The sequence below is a fragment of the Natrix helvetica genome (genome assembly GCF_964273705.1).
Source record: "Natrix helvetica genome assembly, chromosome: 9".
Classification (NCBI taxonomy): Eukaryota; Metazoa; Chordata; class Lepidosauria; order Squamata; family Natricidae; genus Natrix; species Natrix helvetica.
Genome location: NC_138560.1, coordinates 392581 through 409176, shown reverse-complemented (window position 1 = coordinate 409176; position 16596 = coordinate 392581). Strand labels below are relative to the sequence as shown.

The following is a 16596-nucleotide window of genomic DNA, read 5'->3' as shown; positions in this document are numbered from 1 at the left end:
GGGGTCAGGAACAATAACCTCCTACTAGAGTGGGTCAAATAGCACCCCTCCCCAGCATCTGGGGGTCCCAGGGGTTGAACCCCATGGTCAAATATTCCACAGCAGGGGACCCACCCCATGCATTTCCCCACTGAGACCCTCTCTGTCCAGCAGCTTCTGCCCAGGGTCACAGCTAGTCAGCCGGGGGAAGATGTTCGTGAGGACCAATTCAATTCTGCCGGCCAATTCTGCCCCTTCTCTTTCCCGGTTTCTCCGGCAGCTGAGCAAAAAGTACGGGCCGGTCTACACGCTCCAGCTGGGGCCCCGGCGCATCTTGGTGCTGTGTGGCTACGAGGCCATTAAGGAGGCCCTGGTGGACCAGGGGAACGAGTTCCGGGACCGTGGCCAACAGGCCACCTTTGACTGGATCTTCCACGGCCATGGTGTGTTCCAGGTTCTGCGTCCCCCAGCGACTTGATGGCGAGTTTTGCTGAGGCAGATGTCTGTGGGGGATGCTATATTTGATGTCCCTTGCACTAACCGGGAATGCTGGAGCAGGTCCCTCCACCTCTCCCATTTCAGGGTTAACTCAGCATGACCCACCTTTCAAGACACCTAGAGAGACCCCCTTCTCTGTCCTCCAGGGAGGGAGCTCTGCGCTGCTTCTGCTCCGAGGAAGGGCGTCTTCCTGCTCTGGACAGTCCTGCGCTTGTTGTGAGGCCTTTCTGGGTCCCAACACCCCTTCCCCCCTCTTGTCTTTCGGTCTGCAGGAGTTGCCTTCAGCAATGGGGAAAAACCCATCCATCTGCGACGGTTCTCCATCATGACCTTACGGAATTTCGGGGTGGGAAAGAGATCCATTGAAGAGCGGATCCTGGAGGAAGCCCACTTCCTGCTGGAAGCCCTGAGGGGCACAAAAGGCAGGTGGATTTCTGGAGCCCCCAGAAGTGGGGCCAGGGGACAATCCATAGGGGGAGGGGCTAGAGAAAATGGCCCATGCTTGGCTAACGAAGCCCAAAGATCCAAAACGGGAAGTTGACTTAAACCATCCAAACAAGCTTTATCAAAGGCACCAAGACCACCAGGGGAAGGGTCCACTATCTTGCAACCCCCACCCCCACCCCACACACACACTTTAGCCTGGAGCATTTATTTGTTTCTTTACAAGGGGCAGAGTCTCTATTGGCTTTGGCTCTGGCTTCAACAGCGCTTGGCACTGCCGGTGGCAGCCTGTCGTGGTTCAGGGTCCATGTTGCTTTCATTCTCTTGGTGGGCAAAGGAAGGTTGGGCTCAGATTTCCCTGCTGGTCTCAGCAGTGGGCACACCCAAAGCCATCCTTTTTGGGGGGGTCTGGGCTCCCCCTCTTTGGCCCAGGGGTGCCCACAGCATCGGCTACTCTGTTTGAGCTCCCGGCAAGGACTCTAGCTGCCAAAGAGTGCCCCCCCCTGCCTCCCTGCTCCCCAGGAGGCAGAAGTGACGCCAGAAGCCTTTGAGGAGGGTTGAGCCTGGCACGATGGAGACCCCAGAGTTCTCTGTCTGCAAGGCCTATCCTCAGACCCGCTGCAGGCCCTACAGGAGCATCAGGAAGGGTTTCTCTCGCCCCCAGGAGCCCCCCTTGACCCCACCTACTTCCTGAGCCGCTCTGTGTCCAACGTCATCAGCTCCATCGCCTTTGGCAGCCGCTTTGACTACAAAGACCAGGAGTTCCTCTCTTTGCTGACTGCAATACTGGAAACTTTTCGTTTCAGCTCCTCAGCCCGGGGACAGGTAATCCTCCCCCCCCCCACCTCCTGCTGCTTCTCCTTGCAGAAAGCATCCATGTTCATTCAGGGCTCTGAACCTCACTGGGGCTGAGGTCCTTGAGACGAAGCAATGAAGGTCTCCTGACTCCTGCCTATCTCGGGTGCCCTCAACAGATTCAGGAAATGCCCACTTTCAGAACCTTTTTTCTAACGTGGGATGTGATAGAATGCCAGGATTGCCCCAGACTTTGGTTGCCTGAAATGTACCTTAAGGGGCATTTACTCCCCTCCCAATGAAGAAGGTGTGGGGAAGCAGTTGGTCTCTCCTCCCACACGGGTGGAGGAGGTCCTTCTTCTGCAGACCTGAAGGAGCGACTCGCTGGGGGGGGGGGGAAGGGAAGGATCAGGGGCCCACAGGTCTCCTGGGATCCTCCCCCTCCCAGGCCTTGCCCAACCCCCTCCCACCTCAGCTACCTCTGCCAGGGTCTTCTTCTCCCAGTAAGAACCCCCTTTCCTCCCTTCCCCAACCTGCCACCCGACCTGCAGCTCTTGGACATCTTCTTTGGAATCGTGCAGCGCCTCCCTGGCTCACATCAAATGGCTTTAAGGAGGTTTTCCAAGCTGAAGGAATTTGTGGCCAAGAAGGCAAAAGCCCACCAGGAGACCCTGGACCCCAACTTCCCACGGGATTTCATTGACTGCTTCCTGGTGAAGATGCTGCAGGTAAAGGGGGGGGGCTTGATGGGATGATAAAGCCACAGAGAAAAACACTCAGCCCAACTCAGATGAGGGGTCTTTGGTGCTCCCTGAGCTTGGCCCTCTTCCTCCTTTATTTGGCAACTTGAATGAGACCAGATGGAAACCTTGGAGAGATTCTCCATCCAAGGGTCTTTTGAAAGGGGCTGCCCCAGATTCCTGCCCTACAAGACCCCAAGCAAGCAGACAGGTTCAAATCAACAAAAAACCAGTGTGGGACAACAAAGTCAGCCTCATCAAAGTTTGGGGTGTCCAGACTTCTAGAAAAGCTCTGACATCAGCAAATTAGGAGAGCTGTGAAATACATGGATCTCCACGTCTCTTGATTTAAAAATTCCCTTTTCTTCCACCAAGGAAGAAAAAAACCCCGACTCTTTCTTCTCCATGGAGGAACTGGTCGCAACCACACTTAGCATCTTCATTGGTGGTACAGAAACGGTCAGCACCACTTTGCGTTATGGATTCCTGATCCTGCTGAAGCACCCAGAGGTGGAAGGTAATTTCCATGGCAACAGAGAAATAAAACCCATCATCCAGAGAGCAGGGCAGTGGAAACTCCAAGGCCCAACTCCTTCTCCCGAGCAGCAGTTGAGGGATTTCTTGAAGTCCATCACCTTTTCTCCAGGAGTTGAAGCTCTTCCTCTCCCGTTTCTCCCCCACAATTCCATGAGTAGGTGGAACTGAGAAGGATTGGACCAGGTCACCCAGGGAACTTCTCCAGCTGTGGGTGTAAGCTGGATTTTCCTATTGCTCTTTCTGATCTCTCCCCAGAGAAGATCCACGAGGAGATTGACCGCATCATTGGTGTCAATCGGACTCCCAGCATGGAGGACAGGCTGCAGATGCCCTACACGGAAGCCGTGATTCACGAGATACAGAGATTTGGGGACATTCTCCCCCTGGCACTGCCACGGCGTGTCATCCGAGATGTCCATTTAAGGGGCTACACAATTCCCAAGGTATTAAGGGGGGGATATCTCTGCTCCCACACGTTAGCAGCACCCATTCTAAGGTAGTCCTCGGTCATCCATATAAGTTGGGTTCCACATAGTTCCCATCATCCCCATCCAGAGTAATTGATGCTTCCTTTATTTCCTGCCCTCAGGGGACCGAGGTTTTCCCCATGTTGGGAACAGCGATGAGAGACCCCAAGCATTTTGCAAGACCTGAGGAGTTTGACCCCCAACACTTCCTGGATGAGAAGGGCCAGTTCCAGAAGAATGAGGCTTTCATACCTTTCTCCATTGGTGAGCCCCCCCCCACCATTTCTCCAGCCAGAAGGTCACCTCAGACAACCCTCCCAAGGACCCTCCCCCAAAGCCCCCTCCCCCCTTCTTTCCTCCCTGCCACTACCTGGCAAGTAGAGGGCTGGTGCAGAAACACATCCTGGCCACAGTTGTGAGTTTCCTCCGCAAAGCACAAATTCAAAAGAGATGCTGAGGCCACAGGACGGATCCAGAAACTGCACCTGGTTCATTCCACTTGGACACAGTTATAAGTTAGAGTCACAAAGCAGATATTGGGAAAAGTTTCAGAGGCTGACAAAAGGACCCCCAAGTCCTCTGGACCCCCTCAGGGCCCATTGGGGAGGCAGACTTGGGGGTCCTCCTGCCCACCGGCCTCTCTGCTCTGGTCTTTTGCAGGAAAGCGCTACTGCTTCGGGGAACATCTGGCCCGTGCAGAACTCTTCCTCTTCCTCACCAGCATCCTTCAGCATTTCCGCTTCAAGTCAGCTGTGCCCCCTGAAGACATTGACCTCTCCCCAATGTTGGCGGGGTTTGCCACGATCCCACGGATCTATGAGATCTCCGTCATCCCCCGCTGAGGGAGGGGCCCTCTGGACCCTTTGCAACGTCTCTTCCTACATCTCCCCCCCCCTTGCCAACTTCCTCTGGTTGCAGGAGATGCCCTCTAAGAAGATGGCTCTCTTGCTGAGGGCACCACAGCTGACTCTCCATCTCCCGCGAGCCTGGCACCTACGGGCACCTGTCACCTTCATTCTGTTCTGGCTCTGGCTCCTGCTCCTGTACCCCAACCTCGGTGCCCTCCAGCAGCACCTGCAGAACGTCTCTGGGTGGGGGACATGGAATTCCGCTGGTGTTCAGGTCTCCCCCTTTCTCCCTACATTCTGAAGTGCTCTGGATGCTGAATGTGCTGTTGAAGTTAGAAACATTCACCATTAATCAAATCAAATCAAATCAAATTTTATTTGATTAGCCGCAACCCTCTCCCGAAGGACTCGGGGCGGCGTACAGTCAAAAAGATAAAATACACATAGGACACACATACATACGAAAAAACAAGGACAATTACATTTGTGCATGGAGGAGAGTAGACCTGCAAGTGAAAGACAATAAACACAGCTAAAAACACAGTTAAAACACAGTTTAAAATCCCCTAAATAAAATTGCTGAATTAAAAACTAAATGTCGTTGGTACTACAGGAGCAGCTTGGCTGAGCTGGGAAACATATCCTGGGATGCCACCTCACTTGGGGCAGGCTGGTCTCTGGGACGGGCAAAGAGGCAGCAGCAGCAGAGAGCCTCGTTCAGCCCAGCCTCTCTCCTTTGAAGTTGGCAACTCAGATGGGTTTCTGGCTTGCAAAATATCCTCTGTATGTTGACCTGTTTTGTATACAAATAAACCTTCTTTGCCAACCTAAAATGGCAGCGGAGGCCAGGTTCAGGGGTCCTGTGCCAGCAGGCAAGGCTGGAGCTTGAGGTGGGCGCCAGCCGATGCCAAGAGCCGGCCCGTCCTTCCCTCGTCCTCCCTGAGCAGAATTTGAGATCCTTCTGCCGTGATGTGGGAAAGGTTCAGCCTAAGAATCCCTTCCAGGCTTCCTGGCAAAAGAGCAGCTGGAATTCCGGAATTCCTTTGCAATCCTTGAAGCTCATCCCCAATAATCAGAGTTCCTCTTGGCTTCCGGGTTGCTCTAATGGGCACAAGGACCTCCCAAGAATGATCGGAGCCTCCAGAAGGTCCTGTGACCTCTTTCTCTGCAGGAGGGCATTCGGTGCAAACTGCACAGCCCTCCCACCCACCCCTAAATACCCCCCCACACTTTCCCTGTGGTCCCCTCCACTGAGCTTCCTGCTGAGCCTGAAAGGTGGGTGCAATTTGGGTTTGGATGGCACATTCGCCAAGAGGGAAACTGAGGCAAGGGAACAAGCCTTCCTGGGCAAGTGATGTGTCTTCTTGGGTTGACCGTCCCACTTTTCTCTGAATTGGATGCTGCTGCGTGGAATGGAGCTCAGGCCCCTGGCAGCAGAAAGGGCCCCACCCCAGAGACCCCCATGTACCCCCAGGCAGCCCCTCAGGGAGCTGGGGAGGAGGGTGAATGCCTTTCCCCTGGACAGAAGGGGCCCCCGTGATCATCTGGGAAGGAAATCAAACCCCCTCCCCCTCCCTCAGCCTTCTGCCACTCCTCATCCTCCAAGTTTTCAACCAATTTCAGGCAAAAGGGTAGGAATTGCGCTGAAATGGATTTGATGCCAAGGTGGCATTGAAGATGGCAAAGGGTGCCGCCCTACTCAGATAAAGGAAATCTCCTTAGCTTATCAGAGACCAGCCCGTTTCAGAAGCATTCAGAAGCAAAAGCTCCAAGGCCAGCAGGGAGCCTCCCCACGTGGTCAACTGGCTAAGAATTCCCAGAGGCCGGCTCTCTTCACGCCTCTTCAATGGGCAGGTTTTTTCTCACAGAAACTGTAAAGTGGCACCTCAAACAGCTGGTTTTATACGTCGCACTTTGCTTATGCTGTGCCTTCCGAAATAAACTCCGCTTCTGTTAGAAACAACCGTTGCTTGTTCTTTCAAACCTGGCTCGTTTTGGACCTGATTTTCCTTCCAACACCCACTTGGGGGGAGCCAGGGGGCATTGGCAGGCATGCCCCTGTTCTGCCCATCGGCCCACCCTCCCTAGACCCAGATGGGGATATCCGTCTGCCTCCCTCCCCAAAAATGTCTGCTGGTACCCAAGGCACCTCCTGGCCTCTCTCTGCCAGGGCCAAGGTGAGCCCCTCCCCCACAACTGGCCCTGTTCCATCCCCATCCAGCCTTTCCCCCCTAAGCTCTGTTTCCCCCTCTGCAGCTATTACTTCCGGCTCTGCCCCAAGGAGCAAAAGCCCAGGCCCTTTCCTTGAAGGGGTGGTGGTGGTCGAAGGGCACAGGGCTCAGACGCTGCCCCGGTGCTGCCTGGATGGCTTTCATTCCCTGGGCACCCAAGGAGGGCAGAGTGGCTGAAGGCCAGGAATGTCCTTGGTGGAAGCGAAGCTGCCAGGATCCTTCCCAAGGTCTCAGGTGGGGCTGGGAAAACCGAAGGAGCAGCCCTTATCTCGCCTGACCCCTCCTGAGAGAAGAGGGCTGCTCCTTTGTGGGAGCAGCCCTCAGGGCCAGCTGTTGCCTGCTGGGCTCCCTCCCAATGGGGACAGAGTGAAAACAGAGACTGGCGTTACTGAAGCAAGCACTTTTTATTCCAAGCATTTTGTTTCTTCCTTTGTTTAGGAGCTGTGGGAAAAGTGCTCACCTGAGCAGGAAGCTTTGGGAAAAGTGCCCTTCTCGGCTTCAAAGAGCCAACGCTGCTGCTGTTGTTGTTGTTGTCCCTGTTAAGTCCCAGGGACTTAAAACTGAAAAAAATTAAATAGCAGCTGTTAACAATGGGTACTAAAAGTGAACGTGGGCATTGTAATAGATCCCTGAACTTTGTAACAAGAAGATGCCTGTTAGAAACTAAAAAATGAGGAAGAAAATGTTGGGCTGTGAACGATTGTCACCTGGGGGGGGGAGGGGGGAGGGTTTGTATGTTTAAAGCTGTATTTGTATGTCTTATTAAAAAGAAAATGTAAAACCAATAAAGATTACTATAAAAAAAAAAAGAGAGCCAACGCTGCCATCCCAGCCCCTGAACTCCAGGGGCTCGTTCCCCAAGCAGCAGCTTCCTGATTTGGGGGGGGGGGGTGTGATTGCAGCTGCCGCACCATGTGTGCCCTCAAGGGAGCCGGAAGGTGTGGGCTCCCTCTCGGTGCCCCCTCAGCTGGGTGGCTTCCTTGCAGAGGCTTCGCCGGAGTGGCACTGAAGGTGTTGCCCAGTTGGGGTCTGCAAGGAAAGCGCCCAGCTGCTCAGGGAGCCCCGAGGAGGAGGAGACCACACTCTGACCTGAGCCACAGGGAGACTTTTCCATTCACAGCACTGGGTGCCTGTCACAGGAACTCACTCCCAATAAATTGCCCTGCTGAAGGATCTCGCAGCCTCCCGCCCTCTGGGCATTTGAAGAGTGCCACAGAAGAGAAACCGTGTGGGTAAAGCAGACTATCAAGCTCAGCGTGGTACCATGAAGAGCTGGTATCTCCTGGGCACACGGCTGGCACCACTGGCATCGGGCACAATGCTGGTCTCTCCCAGGGACACCGGTGACGTGAGAGTGAAGGCTTGCAGGATGGTGGTGAGGAAGAGGAACAGCTCCATGTGGGCCAGGCCCTCGCCCAGGCACAGCCGCTTCCCTGCAAAGGGGGAGGGGCAAAAGTGGTTCGGCCGGATGGATGCCAGAGGCGGCTGGGGGCCCTGGCGCTCTTCAAGTGGCCTGAGGCTGAGGGGGAGCCGGCTGAGCGAGTGCCACAAACAGGGAAGGGGGTGAAAGGGAAGGGGAAGGGAGAGGAGGAAAGAGGGGAGGGGAGCCCCCCACCCAGCCCCACCCTCAGGGCACACCTGCTGAGAAAGGCACGAAGGCTTCTGCCCTCTTGAAACGGCCGTGGCTGCCCGGAAACCTCCCGGGCTCAAAGTTCTCAGGGCTGCTGTGATGCACCGTGCTGAGTAGGTCCTCCGGCAGGGACATCCAGGCAGGAGGAGCAGAAGGGAAATGGGAGGCCGAGGCAAGAAAGCCCCGAATGAGGTGCCGACCATCCGCCCACTGCAGAACCTCTGCTTGGGCACAGCCTCCCCCCACAGGACCTTTCTCTGCCAGGGAGCCCAGCGATTTGGGTCTGCCGCCCACCCCATTGGATGAGGTTCAATTGAAACGAGGGAATTACTCTGCCCTTCCCCCTCTTCTCAGATGACAGGTAATAGCAAAGGACAGCTTGCGCTTGAGCATGCAGAACGGGCATGGCCAGGCCAATGGGGCAGTGCAGCTCTGGCGCAAAGGACACCCCCGCCCCACAGCAAGGTGCGGCCCCCGAAGGCCGTAATGGAGAGGAGCATGCCGGACAAACGCTCCGGCCGGTGCTCTGAGTCCTGTCCTGCCCCAGAGCCTCACCTGTGGGATGGCATAGCTCCTGAAGCAGGTGTCTCGAGTGGCGGCATTGGGGAGGCCCATGGGCAGGATGTTGCTGGACCTCTGGATCTGGTGCAGCACTGCCTCCGTGTAGGGCATCTGTCTCCTGTCCTCAGCCGGGGGTGAGCAGCCGACCCCGATCACTCGGTCGATCTCCTCCTGGAGCTTTTCTGGGGAAAGATGACCGAGGAAACTCAGACTTTGGGGGTGGGGGGTCAGGCCTGCAGTGGACTCTTATGAAGCCCACTGAAAGCAAAGCAGCGACAGACTCGCCTGCTTGCCATGAAACCAGGGGGATGCCCTGCACGGTGGCAGAGAGCAGCATTTATGGCCAAGGGGCCACGGAGGCCAGACGGGTCAAGTCAAAATGGGAATAAGGTTTCCTCCATCTAGAAAGGCCAAGAAACTGAAATGAATGAATCTCTTAGAAGAATCGTTCCCATATAGTTCATTCATTTCCATCCTGCATATTATAATAATAATAATAATAATAATAATAATAAATTTCTCTATTAAAGAGACACACTGCGGGGTTCACTTCTAGAGCTCCCCGAGGGCCACAAGCCGGACTCAGAACGTGCAGCCCTGGACCACTCAGCGCCAGCAGCCGAGGGCCAGATGTTGTTGTGGACTGTCCACTTTCCCAGACCGGAAGTTCCCATGATGCCAAATGGACAACTGAGAAAAGAAGCCCCCCACCAGGCCAAACTACATCCCTCCCCTGGTTGCCAGTCCATCCCTGAGGAGGCCCCTGGCAGTGCTGGGGGAGGGGGCTCCTTCCTGGTTTCTGTGCCATGCAGAATTCAGAATCCGGCTTGTGCTTTTCCTGTCAAAGAAAAAAGCCTATTTGTTTCTAGGCCCTGCTGGCTGCAAATCTTTAAAACTTTGCTGGCGTGGACGGAATAAACCTGCAAAGGTCCTGCAGCCAGAAGGTCCAGCAGCTGCAGAGCTGAGACTGCCCAGAGTCCATTTCTCAGGTACTGCTTTGCGCCCTTCATCCTTCGGGCAAGATATGGCCCAGGGACCTTTCCTAGAGGGAGCTTCGTGGCCGGTTGCTTCCTGGGTCGACTTCCTGGGATGAGAAGTGGGGCACTCTAGGGTGGAAACCTATCTTTAGGACAAGGTACAGTCTGCCTGCCTTCCCTCCGAAGCTCTCGGGCTGGAGAGAGGCGGATGTTGCTGTGTTATGTCATAATCTCATTTTACAAGCTCCGCTTTATGTGGCGCATGCAGGTCAATGCTATTCTACAGATAATACGCTCAGTATCTCTTCCAACGAGGCTTCCTAAGGGGTCTCTGCAGCAGTTGTGGAAATCCCTGCTCTCAGCCCTGACAAATTCAGTAGGGGTGTGTGTGCGTGTACTTCACTTCCTAGATGTCAAAGAAGGTTCTCAGGCATCCAGGTACAGTTGCCTGGAAGCTGAGTGCGTGTGTGTGTGTAAGAGGGGAGTGCATGCATGCGCACACAGCTCTATTTGTGCCTATGGCCGGCATGTGCACCCACCACTCCCACAAATGGAGCTTCCCGGGAATGCTCACCCTCTGCTTACAGAAGTGCAGCTGCACGCAGAGGTGAGTTAACCTAGTGGGCCTAGAGGTTGTGGACCCTTACTCTAACCGATTCATTATTTAGCTAACTTCTTCTGTGTTGGAAGGTGACTTAGAAGTGCCGGGTTGCCTCTACCTCAACTCTGGCGCTGGAGCTCTGCCTGAATCCTGAAGACCTGAGAGCCTCAGTTGTCTTTGATGGCCATAAAGAAAGGGGGGGGGAATAACTTCTCCTCCTGCCGTTCAAGTGAAGAAAGTTGGGGGGGGGTCTGGCACCAACAGGAAGACAACAGCTGCACCCCACAGACCCACAACCAACCCCTTTGCCTGGCAGCTGAACTTTTGCGCCACCCAAGGGAGAAGTGAAACTCCTTGATAAGTAGTGCTACCGGCTCCATCTTTGCCAAGAAACAATCAATATAATTTTGAGGGGCACAAGGATCAACTGAGGCTTGCTGCATGTGGATCCTCTCCTTTATGAAGCCGATGATCTGCTGAGAGCACCTGTGGCCTGCGTGATGCGCTCCAGGGATCTTCTCCGTGATCTCCAGAAAGATGTTGTAGAGCTACCCCATGTTGGATAGAGGGCAAGGGGTGGAACAATAATACTATTAGTTTTTCTTGATCATACATTTTGGGTGCACCGGGCTTCACTTGGTAAACAAACTAACCAATCTGGGTGAATTGCGCAATATGTGCAGGTGTTAACTGGCAAAACAGATTAAAAAAACGAAGCAAGCTTAGATAGTTGTGTGCAAGCACCTGCTACTTCTCAATCACACTGGTGAAGGGCAATTGTGAGCACATCCTTCTGCCGTGTGCGTCTCTGAAGACGTTGCTCCACTTGGGAATATTGTTGAAAATTCACAGAGTGTGGGGGGGGGAGGAACAGAGGGTTCCAGGTGGACTAAATCCACCACCCTCCCAGAAATGAATTTTCTTCCCACAAGAGATCAGATGCAGCCGATTCCAGCCAGCCTGGAAGCAAATTGAGAGTTTGCTCAGCTTTCATTCCCCCTTCTCCCATCCCAGGAGGGAGGGACCTGAAGGAACCTCCACCAACATTAGCAGAACTTCCTTCCCTTTCTCACCGAGGGGGGGGAGAGCCATAGGGAGCAGCAAATTTGGTTATGGACTTTCAAGTACCTTGGAGAGAAAATGCCAGGCACTCAGCAGGAAGTGGCCCAGTCAGTTCCTGGTTTGATTAGGGAAAAGGCAGCAAATCTGACCCAATGCCTGTCCTCACCGTGGCTTCGGTTGAGCTTGCAATGCGAAAGCGCTCCGTTATCAGCTTGTTGAACTGGAGGAATTTTTCATCGTTGTACTTGAACCGATTCCCAAACACAACGGAGCAGATGATGTTGGAGACAGCTCGACTAAGAAGGAAGGTGGGGTCGAAGGGCGTCCCTGGAGAAGAGAGGTGGGAACCTTGAACGTCCCCTCACTCTCTCTGGGCTAAGCTTCCCACCCACCTGCCCAACATTAATAACACCCAGTCTGGAAAGCTAGCTGACCATGCAGCAAACCATCCTGACAATAACAGCAATTGAATGTGGACTCAAAGTCCAAAATCCTGGCTTCCAAAAAGGACAAAATTGCAGGGAACCTGATGTGGGGAGGAGGGTCAGCTGTAGAGCCCAGGAGCAGGAAAGTCTGGCCCACGGAAGGGAGGGCTTGTGGGGCCCCTCCTGTCTGTGGCATTTGGACAGAGGGAGGGAGGAGCTACCTTCTGTCTTCCGGAGCTCCTCCACCAGGCACTGGGCCTCCTCCTGGATCCGCTCTTCAATGGACTTCTTGCCCATCCCAAAGGTCCTCAAAATGGTGAGGGAGAAGCGACGGAGTTGCTGCCAGTGTGGCCCATTGGCAAACACAATCCCAGCCCAACAGACAAGGAGGACAAGGAGTTTCTCTCAGGACTCCCCCCTCAATGCAAGGCAAGCCCAGAAAGGCTGGTTCAGGCTCATCTTGTAGCAAGACCATCCCTCACCATGGTGGTTGAAGTCCTTGGAGAAGGCGGGCAGCTGCCCTCGCCCACTGAACTCCTCTGCCTGGTCCATCAAGGCCTCCTTCATGGCTTGGTAGCCACACAAGACCACAACCTGCTGCAGTCCCAGGAAGACGGTGAACACTGGCCCGTACTCCTCGCCCATCTGCCAAGAAAGACGGAGAGTGCTTTGGAGGGCCCACCCCCGACTTTCATCCGTCTGTCCATATTCGGAGCCCTTAGCAGCCCGAGAAAAGCTCTTCGTGAAGGAGCTAGAAGGCCTCTGAAGTCCCACCAGCCCAGGCTGCCTGACCTGCCAGAAAGGTGCCAGCTTTCACACACACACACACACACAGCAGAAGGGATGCACAACCATTGGTGAGCAACAACTCAGCTTTTCCCCAGAATCAGAATCAAATGTTGGACATTTGGAAATGCAAATAGTCCAACAACTTGAATTTCAGATTATGCACACAGACAGGTTTGGGTTTTGTTGTGTGGAAACATCAATTCTACAGAAATCCTGGGCTTTTGCATGGATAGTTGGGGTTTAACGCTCTTCTGGGCTAGAAGGTGCTGGAGTTGCTTTGGGCTAACAGCCACCGGTGAAACCTGTGGTGGAGGAAGATTAGTGTAAGGTGAGATCTAGCTTAAAATCCTGCAGAGGAACCTTGGTGGATGGAAATTTCCAGCTGGGTGGAAGAAACATTTCTGGCCGACAAAGACACCCAGCTCTGAATTATTCTCCCTTCCTCTCCCTCCCCTCCAGGCAGGATACTCACCTCCACCCCCCAGGGCTGAGCTCTGATGCCAGCTTCAGATGTTGACAGAGGAGGGGCACCGAGCCAGCTTGGAGGGGAGGGGGCAGAAAAAAGTGGGGCCTGGGAAAAAGGCGGAGGTGCTGCAGCCGCTCCCCAGACTGGCCTGCTTGGCTCCTCCTGGCCCGTCTCTTTCCTCTGGGATTCTCCCAACACCTTTTCCAAGAGGCAGAAAAACCAACTTGCTTCTGGGGTGAAGGCGACGGGAGGGTGGCCATAGCCAGCCAGATGAGTGAGGTTGCCAGTGGAAAATGCTGGCCCAAGGAAAGAGCTGCTGGTGGCTGGCCTCACCTCGGAGGAGCAGGAGGGAAGGTCGACCCGAGGGGTCTTCCTTGTCTTTGACGCCCCCTCCCACTCTCCTGCCATACTATGGCCCCACATCCCCCTAAGGCTCCTTTGGGTCAGGGAGTTTTGCTGGGCTGCTGCCTCTTCATCACCCCCAACAGAAAAGGCAGCCCAGCAAAGCCCAGGCCCCACAGGTGGATGCTGGGTTTTCTTTGGGGGGTGGGAAGGTGGAGCCTCCTCCTCCTCCTCCCTGGGAGCCGTTTCCATCTCTTCTCTGAAGGGATTAAGCAGGGAAACCTAGCAAGACTCTTCACCCATCATTCAACCTCTTTTTTTTTCTTGCCCTTTTCTCTCCAGCCACCCTCCAGGTCTCTTGAGATGGGGCCAGAAGACCCCACTTCTCCTGATAGACTCCAAAAAGCCAGACTGGAGTTGGCTAATAGGCATGTTGGCAACAAACGTTTCTTAAAGGAAAGGACTCCATTCAAAACATTCTGGAGCGAAAAGTAATTCTGTGTGAGGAAGCTCTGGCGCAGGACGTGGGTTCTCCAGCAGGCTTCCAGGTTGACAGGATTAGCCAGGGACATCACCCTTTCCTGGGGGACTCCTGCGGGGGCTCCTTTCACGTCCCCATCAAACAGCTAGAGCTAGGGACAGCAGCTCAACCCACCAAGCAGCAGCACTGGGGTCTCGAACGTAGGCTTGCCAACCTCCAACCCAGCCCCTAACCACGTGTGCCACGCGCTCCTTCCAGCAGGACAATGACCTCCGAACAAACGTCTGAGAAAACCCAAGAATGGTTCCTGCTGTGACCCGAATGATCAGAACAGGGACTCCAACCGTGGCAACTTTAAGACTTGTGGACTTCATTATAGTAGATTTCCCAGTCAGGTAGCCCCATACAACCTCTGCTTCTATCGTCCTGTAATGCTTTCAGTTTTATCCTAGCTTTTTTCCCTTGCCAGATGAATTTTAGTATTATTTTGTTCAGTTCGGTAAAGAATTTTTTCTCTAATTTTATGGGGATCGTTTGAAATAGATATAGGACTCTTGGTAGTATGTTCATTTTTATAGTTGCTATTTTCCCTAATAACGATAGTTGTAATTTCCCCCATAGTTCTAAGTCTTTTTTTATTTGTTGCACTAATTTTGTGTAATTATTTTCTTTTATGGTTGAGCACTTTGCAGTTAGCCATATTCCTAAATATTTGACTTTCTTTACTACCTGGAGTCCTATTGTTTTTTTCTCATTCTTTGTTCTGTTCTTCCTTCAGATTTTTGGTTATTATTTTGGTCTTTTCTCTATTAATTTTTAGTCCTGCCACATCTCCATATAGTTCTAGTTCTTGCATTAACCTGTTCCCTGTTTCTAATGGATCTTCTATAATAAATACTAAGTCATCTGCAAAGGCCTGTATTTTGTATTCTTCATTTTTAATTTTGGTTCCTCTTATTTCCTGGTTTTTTCTAATTCGTATCAGAAGGCTTTCTAGCGTCGGAATAAAAAGCAGAGGTGATAGTGGGCAGCCCTGTCTTACTCCTTTCGTTATTTCAAAGGACTCTGTATTTTCCCCATTCAATAGTATGTTTGCCTTTTGGGTGGAGTATATTGTTTCTATTAATCTTTCAAATTTATTTCCTAAATTCATAGGAAATGAATTTCCATATTTTTAATTTGTTGTTTCATGTATTGCCACCTGCTTTATTCCTGATGAAGAGAGCCAAGCTCCACTTGGCCAGTCTGTTTCTCTGAGCCTCTGGCCGGCGTTCAGAGTCTCGTAGGGTTGGGGGGGATGGGCTGCCAGGGCCACCAGTTGAATGCAGTGGCTAGTTGGGGGCTCAAGCCCCACCATCTTGTCTTTATGGCCCACTTTCAAACAGAGTCATGGAGGGGCAGACTGACCATGGTCCAGGAGAAAGAGACTTTTCCCAGCCTGGGAGGGTCTTTGCTGGAGAGAAAAGGCTCCAAGGGAGCAGAAAGGGCAGAATGGGGGGGCAGGGGGGGGCGCCTGTTGCAACAGGAGGGTGGACATCCATGCAGAGGCTGGCTGGGTTAATGTTTGCCGATGCTTGGAGCCACCCCAGCCAGAGCTCTCTGGAACTGCAAAGCCATGTGCAAACATGGCTTGAGAAATCTGGGTCACAATGGTGGCTTAATTTCAGCCTCGGATGTGCCTCGTCAAGCTCTAAGGCAGCAGAAGGGCGGATCGCGTGCATAGAATCATCTCAGATGCTGCCAGATCCCACAAGCAAGGAAAGGAAAAGTGCCAAGGCTTTCCTGGAAAACCAACAACTTCTTTAAAGGGGGACTTCCGAAAGAATCAAGAGGATCCCCAGCAGAACTGGCCTCCTTCAGCCCAGCACCACCCAGCTGACATCGGCCGAGCCTCAGGCTGTGGTCCAACCTCTGGTGGATCTGGCGCAAGCGGGCACTTTGGAGTCCTGACCATATATATCCTGCCCAGATGGCCTCTGCCTTGGCAGCCCCAGCTGGACTCGCAGCAGCCATGGAGATCTCGGCCGTCACTCAGATGGACTTGGGGGGCCCCTTCAGCATTCTGCTGGCCATGGCCGCCTCGTGCCTCCTCTTCCGCCACTTCGCAGCCAAGAAGAGGTTCGCCGGCCTCCCACCAGGCCCCCCCCCTCTCCCCTTCATCGGCAACATGCTCCAGGTGGACGTGAAGGAGCTGATCCCCTCCCTCAGGGAAGTGAGTCAGGGCAGGTGGGGGCTCCTGGGGGGATGTGGAGCGTGTGGGGCAAAAGGGTTTGTTCGTTTGTCTATGTGCCTGTCATCTATCGATGTCTATTGATCAATCTGTCTATCAGCCCATCAGTCAGTCATATTTAGAGGCCCCGGGTGCAAAGAAAATAGAAGAGGAAAGCAAGACAAGCCCAGGTGTCTGGGACACCGGACCGGCCTCCCTTCCCCTCAATATGGGCCCCCACTGAGACAACAGGGTCTCCCCAAACCCAGGGAAGGGTCCGCCTTCCGTTCCCAGGCCAGAGCGCTGCCTGGCATCAGGCCAACCCTTCCTTGCCTTGGTCAGAAGCGGCAAAGCCCCCTCAGTTGCAGGGGGCCGAGATGTGGGGCAGCTCAAGCTTTTCTCCTTGGGAAATATCTGCCGGGCCCCACAGAGCCGGAAGGACGTGGTCCTGGGCAGGCTCCCCAAGGGCCTGAGAGCAGACGGCTCGGCCCAGGAACTGGGAGGGTCCTCCCCC

General features: G+C 53.8%; 1 protein-coding gene across 1 annotated transcript in view; it reads left to right on the top strand.

The window, feature by feature from the left end:
• LOC309396483 (uncharacterized protein) overlaps window positions 1–16596 on the top strand; it is a 32630-nt gene that overhangs the window by 10460 nt on the left and 5574 nt on the right. Inside the window, exons 2-15 of the mRNA XM_081961643.1 lie at window positions 260–422; window positions 750–899; window positions 1586–1746; window positions 2268–2444; window positions 2832–2973; window positions 3249–3436; window positions 3583–3724; window positions 4121–4297; window positions 6565–6661; window positions 7746–7914; window positions 8524–8864; window positions 10295–10314; window positions 12100–12598; window positions 15770–16085. Of these exons, the coding sequence (XP_081817769.1) occupies window positions 260–422; window positions 750–899; window positions 1586–1746; window positions 2268–2444; window positions 2832–2973; window positions 3249–3436; window positions 3583–3724; window positions 4121–4297; window positions 6565–6661; window positions 7746–7914; window positions 8524–8864; window positions 10295–10314; window positions 12100–12598; window positions 15770–16085 (2742 nt within the window). The remainder of the gene's footprint in view (window positions 1–259; window positions 423–749; window positions 900–1585; window positions 1747–2267; window positions 2445–2831; window positions 2974–3248; window positions 3437–3582; window positions 3725–4120; window positions 4298–6564; window positions 6662–7745; window positions 7915–8523; window positions 8865–10294; window positions 10315–12099; window positions 12599–15769; window positions 16086–16596) is intronic.